General features: G+C 43.4%; 1 protein-coding gene across 19 annotated transcripts in view; it reads right to left on the bottom strand.

The window, feature by feature from the left end:
• Positions 1-17,949, bottom strand: part of SOX5 (SRY-box transcription factor 5) — a 947,053-nt gene that overhangs the window by 66,531 nt on the left and 862,573 nt on the right. For 17 of the 19 annotated variants that reach the window (XM_059726572.1, XM_059726573.1, XM_059726580.1 and 14 more), the window contains one exon: positions 8,634-8,780. The exons of the other annotated variants lie outside the window; for them this stretch is intronic. In XM_059726572.1, the coding sequence (XP_059582555.1) occupies positions 8,634-8,780 (147 nt within the window). The remainder of the gene's footprint in view (positions 1-8,633; positions 8,781-17,949) is intronic. 19 annotated transcript variants of the gene reach the window in all.

The raw sequence follows: 17,949 nt of genomic DNA, 5'->3' as shown, positions 1-17,949 counted from the left end.
GTTAATTCAACCTAAAATGTGTATACCTGACCTAATAAACACTTATATGTGTTCCCAGCACAGTCTCAAGCCTGGGAAAGCCCAGCCACTCTCCATAGCCTGTGCTGTTTTTACCCATGCCACAACCCTAAGCAGACTCTTTTTACTCTAACTTCTCAGGATGCAGTGTTCACTCCCAGGAACCCACCAATGCCCCCCTGGACCCAACAGCCTTCCCCCTGCACCCCACCCCAACCTAACGTACTTGCTTCTGGTGCCTGTGCCTCCTCCTGGCAAGTGGCAAATGCTTGTATGCAGTGCTCCTAACTCAGGTTTAGGTGGCTTAAATTAGGCAGCCTAAACCCTAGCCAGGTCCCATGAATGCTTATATACACCCTTATTGAACAATGGGGTTCTTTTAACTCAGTTCTAGTCTCTATCCTCTAACACTGTGTGGCAATGCTGAAAACAGTATGGCCCCATCTATGCTAGCAGTCAAACACTTGCAATGACATTTGAGGGTCCCTGTTAACAATGGGTTTCTCCTCCCAGTTAGCTCCTGATTCCAAAATGATTTGAGATAATTATATAATAAATTTCTGTAGTACGGAAATTGTTGATATTCCTGTTTATTTTAATGAGCACTGTACTCATGACCTGTACAAGTAAATTACTTACCTGTAATGTGTTCAATCATGAAAGTGAAAAGTCATCACAAAGCAGGAAAGCCATAGATGAGGTGGAAGAAATAATCTTGCTTTTCATCAGCTAACTACTGCACTAGTTGTGAACTGATGTGGCAAGTAAACTGATGTGACCATTTCAATAAATAATAAATAGAGCTTGAAAAATATTTCAAGATTGCAATTTTTTTTTCCCCATTCAGCATCAGGATGAAACCAAGACCTACAAAAGGCTTTGTAAAAACTGAGAGAAGAAAACACCTATGAGGTACATCCAGATGAGTTGTGCACATGCTGCAAACTGCATGTAGCACATGTGCAACCATGTGCCACGCTCCAAATCTGATACTGGAAACTCCCAGTATCACCTCCCCCCTCCCCCCACAAAAAAAAAACATGGCAAAGAAAAACGGCATGAACACACTCCAGAAGCATGTGTCAGAGCAACTGGAGGCTGGATCCTCCAGGGAGATGTTCTGGCTGCTGGTCAGAGCATCTCCCCTCCTCTAGGTCTTCCCTGGCTCCTCCAGCATGCCAGGAGCTGAGAGAAGTGTGGAACAGGCAGTATGCCTGAAGCAGGGTACACATGCTGGGGTGTGTGTGCTCAGTTTCTCAACCCACCTGTTCCTGTGCTTTCCTTAAGTAGGGTATGAGGATACAGTTCAGGTGATGGCAACACCAGCTGTATCAGTGGATATTCCCCCGTCCAGGATTCTGTAGGTAGAATCTCTGGCCAGTTCAAGCCCAGTTTATGCTTGTCCAAAGATTCCTGCCTAGGGGTGGATATAGGCAGGAATGGGGAGTGCAGTGCTGCTGACAGACACCCCTTCTGCCACAGCCACTATGATCCCTGGCTGATCTAGGTGCAGAAGGAGCCAAAGAGCCATTGCAGCTGCAGGCTACAGCTGTGCAGAGTACCAAGCTCAGCAGGGGACAGTAGGGGACAGTACTGGCACCTGCTCTTTCTAGCACTTGCTCTCTGCTCCCCTTCCCCAACTCGAGTGTCCCCTGTTTGCTGGAAACTTGAAGAAAGGATCTGCACTCTGCCACCACTGTTCCCTGCTGATGCAGGTCTAGGGGGACCCCCAGCTCTTCTCCTGCCCCACACTTCATGGAATAGCTGTGTGGGGAGCCTGGCTTGGCATGGGGCAGAAGCAGAAGAGCACAGGTTCCTCCTTCCAGCATCTGCTCCTAGCCAGCAGGGGACACTGACCAGGGGGGGACAGATGTGAGGCAAGCAAGGACCAGATGCTTAAAGGAGGAACTTGAACTCAGCTGAGCTTGACTCCTTGAGTAGCCACTCCACACAGGCCCAAGCTGGAGCAGGGCAGGAGCAGTTTCAGCCCCCCATACCCTCTCCCGGTCAGCCAGGAACAGAAGTAATGGTGTTGCTGGGGAGCCAGGAAGCAGATGCCCCACTTTATGCATCTGCTGCCTGCCCAGCTCCCTAGTACCCTTTGCCAGCCCAGGGCTCCATCCAGGCCTCACCTTCATCCCCCAGGGTCTATGGGGCGATGTACTGCACCCCCTTTAGTTAATCCTGCATCTGCCTATGATCCTGTCTTAAGTATTCTGAAGTTGATTCTGCTACCAGACCCAGACACCATAGCAGATATTCAATCCGCTGTTTACTTTGTTGATCGGAGATCAGATAATGAGAAAATAAAGTACCATCCTCACTTAAGGATTCACACTGATATTTGTGTGGATATTGCAGTTGAAGAGAATCTGATTGTGTATATCCAGCTGCTTAGTGCTGTTTCTGGCTTGTCTAAAACACATTTCCTTTCCTTGTCACAACTCCCAGGTGCTACTGCTGAGCAAATAGTAACATCACTGCCAGAAGTATTTGAAAAGAACAAAAAAAAATTGATTCGGACAATCTGTGTGCTGCTGCTATTGATGGAGACACAACTGTGACGAGGGTTAGGGCTAGGGTCATAACAAGGTTAAAAGAAATGTGCCCAGGAATGTTCTCTCTTGTCACATTTCACACTGAATTGCTCTTGTTTTTGCAGATGCTGCAGACAATGCACTATACCTTGTCAAATATCAAGAGACATTTAGCAGTATTTACAGGCTACACTGAGAATTCACCCAAGAACCAGTATACTTTAAAAGATTCTTTCTCACTCTCCCTTCCATTTCTAGGAGCATGTCAGAGAAGGCAGATATAACCTGGCCCAAAATCCACTAAGGTCAAAGGAAAATTATACCCATAACCAAGAATCCCATCCCCCCACCCCTATGAAGAAGACATCTCTCCAGACATTCACATTACACACCTGTGAATAAAGCTTCAGGCAAATTAAGGGTTTACAATGAACTGTTTAATCTATGAGGCAAACTATTCTGCTGAGTGTCTCCCCTTACCTGAACCTACTTGTACTCTTCCCCTAGTGCTGGGGCACAAAACAACCCTGCCCACCCACCTGGGCAGCATTTACTGGATCAAGGTGGAAATGGGCTTAAAGCACAAATTCTAGAAACCCAGGATAATCTGGCAAATTTAAGAAATATCTGCCTTCCAAAGGGACTACGGAGGAGGCTGCAGTGATATGAATGGTGTGATTAGTATATTGGCTGTCACAAAAACTGCAAAAGAAGAAGCTGTGTTAAAATCTATTTCCGCAAGACACATGCATTTTCTTTTGGATGGACTCCACCAGCTCTGTTTCTTAAATCAGTTTTTCTGGCAGAGAGATTCCATTTTGGAAAAAAATGCACAATACCAGCTCACTTTTCTGCCCCAAAAGCTCAACAGAAAGCATAGCAGAGCATTATATTGCGTCTACTCTACAGTTTCCTAGAAGTCATGCCACAAGAAGCTGGAAAGTGAGTTTCAATACTCCAGGTCATATCTGTTGAAAGGCAAGTGAGACAGCAGAAGATGCCAGGTTAGTCTGCCCAGGCCAGTGTTCAAACACTGGTGAGGGCCTCTGATAAAAGGTTTGCCAAGGTGGGGGTTGCCAAGGTCTTAGAGGGGTTTCAGTGATGTGTTCAAGTCTTCCTAGATTTAAAGGATGATCCTTGGCAAACTCCTCCTGCTGCTTCTCAGCATTTCTAGAGCCAGCAGTTGTTCCATCTGCTGCTGAGGCCGACTTTGAAGAATCCTTGCAAAGAGAAGCACAGTAACTTTAAAGTTCTACTGAAAGAAAAAAACCCACAGCTTTTCAAAAGTGACCTTCATGTTTGCCAGTTTCTTGACACATGCTCAGGTAAGGCTGCCTTCTTGTCTATGTACCCCCAAGCACATTTCCAGAGCTCTGCCAGTGTAAACTGTGGGCTGCAAGTGGAGATTCAGCAAACAAAATCTCCTGAAAGTCTGCCTCAAGAGCTAACTGTTCATGTACAGAGAATGTATGCACAGTAACTCCCTCACCATAAAAGACCAGCATGATTCAAACCTGTGAACTAAGCTGCCTTTGGAAAAAATTGGGCTGTGAAACCCAGGTAGGTATTCACCATTAATGCAGAAACAAGAAGAGAGCACAAAGCAAATTCAACAACGCACTGTAAAGAATGAAGCAATCTAGCTTTGAAACAGCAAAGCACAACCAAGGCAGACACAAACTAGGGTACATAACACCACATGGTTTCAACACACAAGCTTCAGTTTCTGATGCTGCCATCCACAGACCAGTGTCTACCAAACTAGGCCTTTATTCTGTTTTAAAAGGTTTATTCTAATTACTGTAGGCACTATAAAGGTTTCTTTATCATTTAGTATTATAAATAATTGTGCTTCCAGGCTAGAGTTCAAAGCTCAGTATAGCACTTGCGCAACACCACAGGCAGGTCAGGTGACCTTTCTCCAATTCTCCTCTCTCTGGTGCTGAGGACAGACAAAGTGATATGTCTGTCATACGCCATTACCATTAGAACAGAATCTTGTTCTTTTATTACAACTGAACTCCGCCGGATTTCTCAGCAGGAATGCTAAGTGAAATCAATGTCTTGGATTTCCAGGCTGAGCTTGGAGGTCACAGCCACTCTATCATTTCTCAGCATTATCCTTTCCCTTTCTCTCTCTCTCTCCCTGAGCCTCCAACTGGCACACAGCAGATTGAAAACAGCATGCATCACAAGGCTCACACTGAACAATTTTACAGCCTTTTCGAGCCCCCCTCCTTTACTTGTGGCCCACTCTTTTTTGCAATTTGCAAATAAGTCCTGTTTGTGTCCTACAAGTTGTGAGCCAAAGGCACTGGAACACCTACAAATACAGAAAAGCAATACAAGAAAAGGAAAAACAGAGATGGTTTTGCTGACATTACCAGTCAGGTAAGTCTATAATTCTGCAAGTGCCACAAAATAAATATTGTATCTGATCAGCTCTCATCAGATATTCTGTTGGTGCCATATAGATCCAAAAACAACACCAATTTTAAATGTAGTGAGATCTAACAAGCCATAAGACACTTACAGAATCCCCCTGTAAATAGTACAAAAATCTCTTGTTAACCATACACTTTTTTCAAACGGCTATGTGTATTATTACTGGGGGCCAAATAGCTTTGTGACTGATAGCTTTAAAGTACATAAAAAAGATGTCCAAGCTAAGGAAAACGATTGGGGAGTCAAAAACTCTGCACTGAGGGGAGGAAAAATTAAATGTAGGTTTAAAATTTGATTCATTAACATGATTTGCTTTAGCTCCTGACTGTTCATTTTACTCTTTCATCATATATCTCATTGAGTTGACAATGGTATTACTTATTTGTCTGGGTATTTTTAATCCATACTATTTTATTGTCAGGTTAAAAACTAAGACACTACTATCAATTCAAGGAAACCATTTTGATATGATAAAGGACATGGACAGTATGCTAGAGGACAATGAGAAAAAGGAAGGACATACTTTTATCAACCTTCTGCTGTCACTTAAATGGGAGTACTTTTTCCTTGATTTCCTTAGCTAAATCCTGGTTTGTTGTTTTACAGTAAATAACTAAGGTAAAGAACAATGTCTCACTCCCAGCTGCAACCAATTTTCTTTTGGTCAGCTGGGGAATAAATTGAGTACATCTTATTTCAGGCAGGGAATTTAATTAGTTGATTTTGATAAGACAAACAGCTCAAAAATTAGATACATTTGAAGTATAGTTAAGAATGGATGGACTTTTCAAAAGCTCTCAAATGTTTTAAGAACAGAAGTCCCTTTTGAAAATCAATGGGACTTGTGCTCCAAAGAATCATTTAGGTGCTTTGTAGTGGTGTGTAAAACGGGCCGTATTCGATTTGGATTCAGATTCAGCCCGAATCAGGACAGTGATTCGTTGATTCGGATCACTGTCCCCAATTCAATTTGGCTGAATCCAAATCTGAAGATTTGATGCCGATTCAGAGAATCAGCGATTCAGCCAGATACAGCTTTAAATGATTTTTCTACATACGTCGAGGTACCAGCATGACTCGTGAATGCTGCGATACTGGGGCAGATGGAGCATTCCACAGGAGTGCGGCAGGGGTGCTCAAAGGCAAAACGGGGGGGAGGGAGGGGGAGGTGTTTGGCGGGAAACCCAGAAGTGGACCAGAAGTACTAACAGTCAGCTTCTGGGTCCACCAGGGAGTGCGCTGGGGGATCCCCTCGCACTCCTCCGGCTCACCGGTCAGCCATGGGAGGACCCCGGGTGCCCCCCCACCCCAGACCCAGTAGATATCAGTTGCCAAGCTGGGAGGGGGGGAGGGGGCGCAGGTGGGGGACCCCACGCGCTCCCCAGTGGACCTGGAAGTGCACTTCTGGGTCTACTGCCAAGTGCGTTGGGAAGCCCCCCGCACTCCTGTGGGGTGCTCTATCTGCCCCAGCATTGCAGCATTCACGAGCCGCTTGCTACCTTGAGGTATGTAGAAAAAATATTTAAAGCTGTGTCTACATCTGAATCTCCGAAACTTTCCAAATCTCTCTGAATCAATTCAGAGGGTTCCAATTAAATCCAGAGAGATTAAAGGGTCTCCTGATTCAATTCAGATTCGGAGATTCAGCCATCAAATCAGGCTGAACCTCTGCCAAATCAAATCAGGTACTGAAACTTCGCACAGCCCTAGTGTGTTTGAAACTCTGACCTAGGGTATTATATTATAAAGCTATTAAGTATCCCTATTGCTATCTGTAAATTAGAGAAGGGCACAGAAAGTGGCCCTGATTTGCCCTCTCATTTGTATTACGGAAGTAGTCTCACTGAGCTTCACTAAAGCTCAATTTCTGTGTTCAGTTGAACTACTTAACCCATTAACATTTCCTTAAGGTTATTCATCAATGTTATGAGTAAGTACAGTTCAGTGTGGATCAAAATATAAAGAGGCAATTTTTCTCTTGGTCTAATGGTCCACTGTGCTGTATGGATAGCTGATTTAAATTGATAAACATTTCAGAAGCTGACTAACAGCAGAAAAAAAAGTTGCTTCTATAATTTACTTGGTTTTCTATTTCATTTAGTTCGCTTTGTCCAGGTAAAGAACACAAGGGAAGAATTATGCGGGGATTTCGTGGCAAGGATGGTAGTCTCTAACAAAATGCTTTCTATCTGATTTTGACTCTCAGCAACTGAATCCTAAGCTTCCATTGGCCAGCAATCTAATGAAGTCACACTATGCTGTGTGGGATAGTGGCATTTACATATTTATCTCAGCCATAGCTATTTTGCCAAACATAGACAGTGTTGTAAAGATACAATTGAATCTGATAATATAACTTCAACGTGTACATAAATCTCATTTCCCCACTACTGCCAAACTACTCTCCCTAGATCCCACAGTTTTAAAGAAAGATCTGGTGTGTAACACAACAGACACCAACTTACAGTCAAGTTGTTTCATTAGCTATGTATCATAAGACTGCCTTTGATTTCAGTGCATGGATTCTATAGCAGAATTTAGCCCCAAAGATGCTGCAGTACTACTATCTTTTGATGCAGTGCCACAAATATAGCTATTGTTTAAGTGGTAAGAGAGAAATGATGGTTGTGCACAAGGGCTAAATGTCTAGGGTGTCAGTTTTTTGTGTATTACCAAAAGATAAAAAAAATGAATAGACTTGTGGTTAAAGCACTAGAATGGGATTTTGAAGGAACAAATACACAAGATTTTTTACTGCGGAGTTGTCTAATTAGCTCCACAGTAAAGCATCTGGGCATTTATAGACGAGCTGTGGGAGGCAGGGGGAGCACTTTAATTAGCGAGCTGTGTTAATTAAAAGAGCCCAAGCATCACATGTCCCATGTTCAACAAGCTTTAGTTCAAAGCAACCCACTGCCATTTTTCAGTGCAGGGATGCTGATACACATGATGCTGGAGACTTCTGGAGTGCATTAATTTCTGTGCTCCAGCAGACTCGATTAACGAGTTCACTCCAACAAGCTAGATTTACAGAGCATGGAAGCAGCCTCCCTGCATGTGTGTAAGTGCCCTCTGTGTCTACACATGCAGCACTGTTAGGCTGAAGTAAACTAATTAACTCTGCTGTAGGATAGTACTGACCAACACAATTACTATCCTATGGTAGAGTTATTTACTCTGTTGCAACACGTGTAGATGATGACCGGGGCTGGATGGGGCACAAAGGTACTAGTGTGGGGCAGCTTGCCAGTTAGCCCTGCCCTGGAGCATCCTCAAACCCCAGCCAGCTGCTCCACAGCACACTCAGCTGGTGTGGAGCAGCTCTGGGCTGGCAGGCTAACCCCCTAGGTCTCCTGCCAGATGGGGTTTATTTAGGTATACTAAGTTTATGTGCAGATGCACCCTGAATGGAGTTTTTTGCTCAGTTCCTGACCTTGGGCATGTCATTTATTGCCAGCATGCCTGAATTCCCCTTCTGTCAAATGGGGACAAGAATCCATCCCTAATTCATACGGAGATAAATCTACAAGCACTTGGGAGGTATGCAGCTATCGTATTGGCAAGAACTGTGTAAATATCAAGATAGTTACAAATATTGTGTTACGGCACCGTCTCCTTTAAATGGCACAGTACCTTGCTTTTGGGTGGAGGACTGTTTGTGCTCTTGTCTGTGTGGATGCTGGTAGGGGATACAGCAGCACCAAGGTTGCCTTGGGGTATGCCAGGTATCTTGCCTCCTGGAGACACTTGCATTGCAGCAAGTTGAGCAGCATACAACTGCTGTAAAAAAGAAAAAGGCAGGAGAGACACAGAAAATGAGACATCATCAATAAATAAATAAATACATCTTTAAAAAAATTCTCCTACTGCAGAGGCTGTATGTTTTTCTGATGGGTATTTTTTATTTAGCACGCTGGCATATTTCAAGACAGGAACTGTCACCTCAACTTGTGAGATTCATTCTTCAGGGGAGGAAAGACAGATGTCATATATGAAATGACCCAGCTTCAGCATATCCAGGCATTCAGATAGTCCACTTCATGGTCTGCCTGTGCCACGGGACAATCACTTTCCTTCCTGAAAGGATGGAGCCATAAGAACATCCCAGCAATATTATATTAACAACTCCCTCCCCACAAAATTATGGAATTAATGTAATATTTGCTATCATCACACTGTTCACTCTGCTTGTACAATATATCTGTTTATCAAACTTGGTATTGCTCTCATCTATTTGGGCTGTAAATGGTTCAGGGCAGGGACTAACTGCTGCTTTATGTTTTTCCAATGCTTCTCATTCTTGGTTAGTCTTGGGCACAGCCGTAATAAAATTTAACAACAACAATGTATAACATCACATCACAATAACAATCAGGGGCTCCAAGCAAGATTGAGATGTCTTTTTACAGGGTGCAGTGCAAACACATGAAAACATTTTTAAAAAAATCCTAAAACGCAAGGGCCTTGAGCCAGAAAGGCACTAAGGCACACATTTAACTTTAAGCACATGAGTATTGCTATCAAAGTCATATGTTTAAAATTAAGCACCGACTTAAGTGCCTTGGTGGAATGGAGCCAAGGATTGAGAGGAAATAGGTAAGCTGGCAGTGTGTTGTAAACCCACCAGGAAGTAGAGAATACAAACACTGTGGGCAAGAGAAGCAGCAGTTAATACAATGTGGCTGCTTTATGTACAAAGTGGGGAATGAAAATGAAGCCAAATGCAAGTCTGGATGGTGCAACAAACTGGTAATGAAATAACAGGGCCTTTTATCCCATGGTCACAGAGTCAGTTTCAACATCAGGCCAGATGTATACTTTATTATTGCTACAGTGCAGTAGGTGTATGGGGCATGTTACAGGAGAAATATGACACATTCTGCCTCAAGTTGCTTCCACTGTAAATTAGGCATAACAAGGATGGGAGTGACAAATAAGGGGCAGGGAAGTGGACGTGAGAAAACATGGCATACCAACAAGACTGGACTGAGAGAGTCTGCCTGCTTGTTGCTGGGTGCAGGTGATAGGTTTTCTTTAAAAATGTTTATGTCAATAAAAGAAGAAAGGTAAGAAGGGAGATTCCAATGGAACAGTAAATAAAATACGTGATCTTGAGAGAGGGAAGTGAGGATTCATCAGGACCAAGCCTGAGGAGCGTATTGGAAGCCGGGGAAAAGGTTTAAAGATACTACCTCTGAGTGCTTGCACAAATATTATTCAGACTACATATGCTCTGAAAAGAATATATGACAGTGTGGTCAAATGTCCAGATTTGCCTGCCATGAGTTTGGGATGATTATGTGGCTCGGGAGTGCTGAAAACTTGAGTAATTGATATAGGTTATTCCAAACCTTGATACTTCACAACCAAACCCTCATACATTCCTCTATATCGTCTTTTGGTTGTGATATGTATACAATCCTGATCAATTAACAATATTAAATCTATTCTGTTTTTGCTCCTGTCACTTTAAATAATTCTGCACCAAGGATCTTCTCATTCTTTCTTTTCTCCCACCTTTCCTCCTCCTCTTTTGGTTTTGTGTCTTCTTTCTTTTTTTCCCTTCTGTCTTCATTTTGGCCTCTACTTGTTCCTCATTATTCTTACTCACCATTCATCATTTCCCTTCTTCCTGCACTTTCTCTACTTCCTTCTCAGTCATTCATTCTCTTCTCACTGTCTTACTTGCATACTTACTCATTCATTCTGCCTACCACCTTTATCCAAACTCAGTCAACCAGCCTCAAATACAGTCACCCAGAGATAGTCATCCAAGGTCATGCAGTTAGAAATTATGATGGATACAAAAAACATCAGATCCAGACAGATGGCTCTTAAAGGAGAGTCACTCCTGCAGTCATAAAGGCAGAAACAAACAAGGGTATGAAGGCTGCCCTTGCCTCCTTTACTCCCTCCTCCTTTGCCTTCCCTGCCAGCATACCTGATCTGGCAGCCACTCCAGCCAGTCTGGGATCTCCAGTGCATATGGCACAGATTCTAGAGGAGCAGCCACACTGTAAGATCAGGTATGCTGGGGGGGAGGGAAAGGGAGAAGGGTATAGGGAAGAAATGGGGTCACGGGTCCCTATCCAGCCCTGTGCCATAGTCATGCACCATGTTCTGTGTGGGGATGATCAGACCCAGCGGCAGCACTGGGGGGCAGATGACAGAGCTCCGTGGGTCTGTTTGACACCCCCACCTTAAAAGTAACATGACACAAAAGTGTGAAATGACTTCTGGAAAAAGTTAAAAAAGAAGCAAAACGGCCAAATGAGGGCTCTGAATGTTATTGCGCCAAGGAATTTGTGCTGTTTTATCACTGTTCAGTGGTCTATATGAAATGAGTTGGAAGCGATGAGTGCCTATACATGTGCTCGGGGGTGAAGAGGGGCCACTCTAATTAAGACAGCCCACTGTCACATGTATTAAGCCCCCCATGTTTTAAAATAGCCATGGGAGTGCTTTAACTAAAGATCATTCAACAGGCTTTAGTTAAAATGCCCCTGCAGCCATTTTAAAATGTGGAAGGATTTAATGCATGCAGTGAAGTGATGCTGGAGTGTTCTAATTAGAATGGGAACCAGCACATCTGTAGGCAGGCAATAGTTTGTAGTTGTGGCTAAATGCTACTATGCAGAAGTCCAGCAATAGGCCATATTTTGAGTGGTTAAGTGTAAATCAAGGGCTGCCTGGACCTTGTACCTGTTCTCTGTTCAGGGACAAACTGCACACCCAGAGAGGTGGTCTCTTGAAAAAGAACTGAGGCACATTTGCGGACATAGAGCAGTTTGGAAGACACACTGGAAGAAAACTTGCAGTGCCATCACCCATGTTGAATTTGTTTTTGTGCATACACAGAGGACTGCAACCTCTCCGGCTGTCCAGGCTGACCCTTTTTTTCTCCACCGTTATTACATGTATTTAATAATTTAAAAATTAAAAATAAAAATGAGTAAACAAGATCCTCTGGGAAGTCTTAGCTTTACCATGCACAAGGTATCTTTTCCACTGAAAAAAGATATCCTACTTAACTATCACTTTATGAGAAATGTAAGAACCATTATTGCAGGTTGCAAAGACCTAACTTGGCATAAGTAAGGGTAGATGGCACCTGAGTAAGAGGTCTTAGGGCAAATAACCATACCAGTTCTTTCTGCCATAGGTTCTACTTCCATTCAGAAAATGGTTTAAAAAAAAAAAAATAGGATAGCTCTCTAGCTCTAACCTGTTAAATAATAAGGGGCACGACAAGTCTCTAGGGGCACGACAAGTCTCTCACTGGGGTTGTAGAGAGGCAGCAGCAAGGCGCCAGACTTCTATGCGTAGATCCTGAGGTGGTGCAGAGTCACTTGGAAGAACTGGATGCCTTTAAGTCGGCAGGCCCGGATGGGCTCCATCCCAGGGTGCTGAAGGCACTGGCCGACGTCATTGCAGAACCACTGGCAGGAATATTCGAATGCTCGTGGCGCACAGGCCAAGTCCCGGAGGACTGGAAAAGGGCTAACGTGGTCCCCATTTTCAAAAAGGGGAGGAAGGAGGACCCGGGCAACTATAGGCCGGTCAGTCTCACCTCCATCCTTGGTAAAGTCTTTGAAAAAATTATCAAGGCTCACATTTGTGAGAGCCCGGCAGGACAAATTATGCTGAGGGGAAACCAGCATGGGTTTGTGGCGGGCAGATCGTGCCTGACCAACCTAGTCTCTTTCTATGACCAGGTTACGAAACGCCTGGACACAGGAGGAGGGGTGGATGTCGTATACCTGGACTTCAGGAAGGCCTTCGATACGGTATCCCACCCCATACTGGTGAACAAGCTAAGAGGCTGTGATGTGGATGACTGCACAGTCCGGTGGGTGGCGAATTGGCTAGAGGGTCGCACCCAAAGAGTCGTGGTAGATGGGTCGGTCTCGACCTGGAAGGGTGTGGGCAGTGGGGTCCCGCAGGGTTCGGTCCTTGGACCGATACTCTTTAATGTCTTCATCAGCGACTTGGACGTGGGAGTGAAATGTACTCTGTCCAAGTTTGCAGATGACACAAAGCTATGGGGAGAAGTGGACACGCCGGAGGGCAGGGAACAGCTGCAGGCAGACCTGGATAGGCTGGACAAGTGGGCAGAAAACAACAGGATGCAGTTCAACAAGGAGAAATGCAAAGTGCTGCACCTAGGGAGGAAAAATGTCCAGCACACCTACAGCCTAGGGAATGACCTGCTGGGTGGCACGGAGGTGGAAAGGGATCTTGGAGTCCTAGTGGACTCCAAGTTGAACATGAGCCGGCAGTGTGACGAAGCCATCAGAAAAGCCAATGGCACTTTATCGTGCATCAGCAGATGCATGACAAATAGGTCCAGGGAGGTGATACTTCCCCTCTATAGGGCGTTGGTCAGACCGCAGTTGGAGTACTGCGTGCAATTCTGGGCGCCACACTTCAAGAAGGATGCGGATAACCTGGAGAGGGTACAGCGAAGGGCAACTCGTATGGTCAAGGGCCTGCAGACCAAGCCCTACGAGGAGAGACTAGAGAAACTGGACCTTTTCAGCCTCCGCAAGAGAAGGTTGAGAGGCGACCTTGTGGCTGCCTATAAGTTCATCACGGGGGCACAGAAGGGAATTGGTGAGGATTTATTCACCAAGGCGCCCCCGGGGGTTACAAGAAACAATGGCCACAAGCTAGCAGAGAGCAGATTTAGACTGGACATTAGGAAGAACTTCTTCACAGTTCGAGTGGCCAAGGTCTGGAACGGGCTCCCAAGGGAGGTGGTGCTCTCCCCTACCCTGGGGGTCTTCAAGAGGAGGTTAGACGAGTATCTAGCTGGGGTCATTTAGACCCAGCACTCTTTCCTGCTTATGCAGGGGGTCGGACTTGATGATCTATTGAGGTCCCTTCTGACCCTAACATCTATGAATCTATGAATAAGGGGGAGGGTGGATTCTTAATTAGCCAGTATAGTTTCACCTACAGTCTTGCTCATTTTGAAAAATGGACTAAGACTTAGCTTGTTAACATTTCGGGGGAAAATTTGAACTTTGACATTATTTGAATTTGTCTTTTCAAATGCAATTATTTTAGGGCATAACAACTTCTGACTTATGCCCCACAATAGGACATTGGTTGTTAATCACAATGGCTAAATAACAAGAGTTTAGAGTGGATGGCTATACTAACTAAAGCAACTGAATGCAGACAAAGAACAGTTCTACCCTGAGGTCCACCAGAGTCTCAAAATTTGGAGAAGCTAATACATCAGAAAGATGCCAGTAGTCTTCATGCTGAAGTATACTGTTGTCACGAAAAAGCATATTCTGTGCATCCTCAAGTCTGTGAGACTGATGAAGCCAGCACCTCAAAAATAAAATGGATATAATTTGTTCTGTACCATTGCTGGAATGAACTATTCTTAAGTCTCCTTAAACAAATGCCAATAGGGAATCTCTCAGACCACCAAAAGAGTTGTAAAATTTAACCAGACTGGAGTCTTAAATGTAAAAACTTGGGGATTGTGTAACAACCCCTGGAACCTTGTGAATCTCAAGGCAATTGAATGGTTTACCCTCACTAAGGTATTCAGTTGAAATCAGTGGAGCTCTGTTGATTTAAACAAGTCTATTTTTGCTATCTATGACAAAATAAGAATAGTAAGGCCATTTAATAAGGCAGACAGACAGATCCCCCAATAAGTGGGCCTTTAAAAAGGCAATTAAATCTTAACATTCATGGTTTATTTATAATAAAATAATCATATTTCAGATGCTTTGCCTATAAATAGTACTGTATGCTTATCTTCTCATTAACCTCTTATAAAAATCTGTGTAGAAGCAGAATCATCAGAACAAAACAACTGGTTATACTTTAAAATGAGAGATTTACAATATAAAGTATTGATATTTTAATACAGCAAGTATTAAAAGTAATCCATTAAGCAAAAAATCCCCCTTTTCTAGCTTATCACATGAACCGTTTGTAATTCATATTAATATCAATCAGGTGTATTCAACTAAACTCTCCCAATGGACTAGCTCTCATTGCACTTGGCTTGATGATTACGTCATACATCAATACCAAAGCGTTAAGGTTAGACTGGCTTTGAAAATGCCATCCTCAGACACTGTTGTTATATGTTAGCAATACTTATTACTGCTTTGAGGGCACACTAAAAACAGTTCTTGTTCTATTGATAAAGAAAATGAGAATTGTATTTAACAGAAAATTCTAAAAGATTTAAATCAAGTCTTAGTAATTATATAGATGCAGAGACACATACATGCATACATATAATCTCTATAATAACATCCTTGTATTAAAATAGTTTTTATCTGTGAACTGTTGAGATTAAGATCTGCTGTTATTTAGAGGTGGCAAGCAGCACTGGAAATCAAATCAGTTTTGAGGGTAAATTTGTCTCTGGTATAAACCATGACTTCAATGGCATTACCACAGACATTAATTTAAATGTTTAAATGTTTGTGTTTAAATGTTTGAAACTGCAGACTGACCTAACACTTCAATGTCCGTGATATTCTGAGAGCAATCATTAAAAATACACACATGAATGGGCCCTGGTCTGACTTCATAGATATATTTTTGCATAAAGACATGATATAAAATGTGATTTTCTCCTTAGACTACATTAATTTAATCTTCTCTACTATAAATTTCAGAGGAACATTTCACATATGCCAAGGGAAGTATTTTCTTGTGGAAGACTGAAGTTTGAGTAAATTCACTGCTCATTTTCAAAAAGCAGGTCAAGAACTTGGATGAGAGGAGGAAGAATTCAATCAACCAACCAAATGGCATGACTCCTCCTATTTAACATTTTAAAAAGTTGGTGTGGGACAAAGAACAGATTTACCCTCATCAGCAACATGTGGCAAATCTCCATAGATACTCAATAGGTCAGAAAGTTCTTTAATATATGAAAGATCCTAATATTAGATACTCATTTCTTAACTTTCAACATTTTTTGGTTAAACATTGTTAAACCAAAATTTTAAAGGTCTAACAAATTTTTAAAAGGTGTAAAGATGTTAACAGCTAAGTGCATAGGTAACAATTTGCTTCCACAAAAATGGGATTTTGAATAAACAAAGATGTATTAGCATAAATCGAAGGGTTTTTACTATTATTATTTAATACCTAGCTCACAGAGTCTATTGTAAGGTTAAGTTCATCCAACTTTAATGCCCCAAGTTGGCTAGTTTTCACTTTAGGAAAACTTCAGCAGAATGACAATGTAGCACAGGATCTTCAGGTATTAGAAAGTGCTTACGGCTTTACCTTGGTTATGCCTTTATCCCATCCATTCCTGAAGATTAGTGTACAGTGCTGGCAGAAGACAATGCAGAAGAGTTTTTCAAGGCATCAGAAATGACCCAGTGGTTATTCATGGGACTTCTCTAACGTGGTTCTGCTCTTTCCTAGCAGAGAGATCCCAAAGGATGGTGATAGGAAAGCACTCCTCATCCTCTTAAGACCTTTCCTGTGGGGTCCCCTAGGGCTCTGTCTTGTGGATCCTCCTGTTCAATGTGTATATGAAGCTACTGGGTGAGACTGTGAAGGATACTTTCAAGTATGATGACACCCAGCTCTATCTCTCTTTCTCACCTAACCCAGATGCTGCATTCATCTGACCCAGACCCTGCCCTCTCAGTCCTTTCCCAGTGCCTGGCTGCAGTTGGGAATAGGATGCGGCTGAATCAACTGAAACTGACTCCAGACAAGACAGAGTTGATAATGGTTGGCAGTCTACATGACCAGTAAGGGAGATTGGCACACCTATCACTGATGGGGTTCAACCTCCCCTTGTTACTCAGATCTTCAGCCTTGGGGTCACCCTGGATACTCTGCTGCATCTGGATCTTCAGATGGCAGCAATGGCCAAGAGTGCATTTCATCAATTCCATCTGGTGAGAAGGCTGTGAGCCTTTCTTTAAGGTTTGGATTTAGCCACCATCACCCATGCTTTCATAACCTTGAGGCTAGATTACTGCAATGCATTCTACACAGAACTGCCCCTGGAGACCATGAAGAAGCTGCAGCTAGTACAGAATACAGCAGCTCACCTTCTCATGGGGGTGGGTTCCCAGGAACACAAAATAATGGTGGCCATCATAAAGGACAGTCTGGTGAATGTGCTGGTTTTGATATATCAGGTCCTAAATAGTCTGGGCCCTGATTATCTAAGGAATTGATGGCTCCCTTACATCTTTATTGTGATCCCTTAGGTCAGACAAGAGCAACCTCCTGCAAGTACCATCAATACACCAAGCTTCACTGGTGAAAATGCATGGGTGCACAATTTTAGTAATCACTCCTCAGGACTTGAACTCTCTCTCTCTCTTGAGTCCCAAGCCTGGACATCTTTTAGAAGCACTGTAAAACCTTCTTATTTGAGTGAGCATTTAGTAAACAAAGCTAGGCTGATATATTGTTTAGTGGGTCTCAGTTTTCTGTTGCTATTCTAGTTCCCTTTCAAGTTGTTTTGTTCTCTTGCCATTCTCTTCTTTTATCAACTATTCTGTTATCTTACTGTAAGCTGCCCTGAGCCTTGGGAAGGTTGGCGTATAAATCAAATAAATAATAAGAATAAGTGATAGCATTGCTAACGTGATCCTGAGTAAAGCATGTTAAGACAGTTTAATACTTATTGGCCATGATTTTGAACTCAGGCAGCTGTGCTGGCCAGGGATGGGGCAGTGCTGTCTGGTAGGCATGGGGGTAGCCACAGGGCTGCCCCAGCAGGAGCAGGTGGGGCCACAGGGCAGCCACAAGCCAGATTGGAGGGGGCAGACTGCACCTGCACCGCCCAGGTGAGCTCTGCTGCATGTGCTCCTGACCAGTGGCTGTTCAACCTTGTCTTGAATGCCTCCAGTAATGGAGAGATCACAACTTCCCTGGGCAGTCTAATTCACTGCTTCACTATTCTAACAGTGAAGAAGTTTGTCTGGAT

This window comes from Alligator mississippiensis, chromosome 4, assembly GCF_030867095.1.
Source record: "Alligator mississippiensis isolate rAllMis1 chromosome 4, rAllMis1, whole genome shotgun sequence".
Taxonomy (NCBI): Eukaryota; Metazoa; Chordata; order Crocodylia; family Alligatoridae; genus Alligator; species Alligator mississippiensis.
Note: the sequence above shows the minus strand (reverse complement) of the source record. Positions and strands in the feature narration are given on the sequence as shown.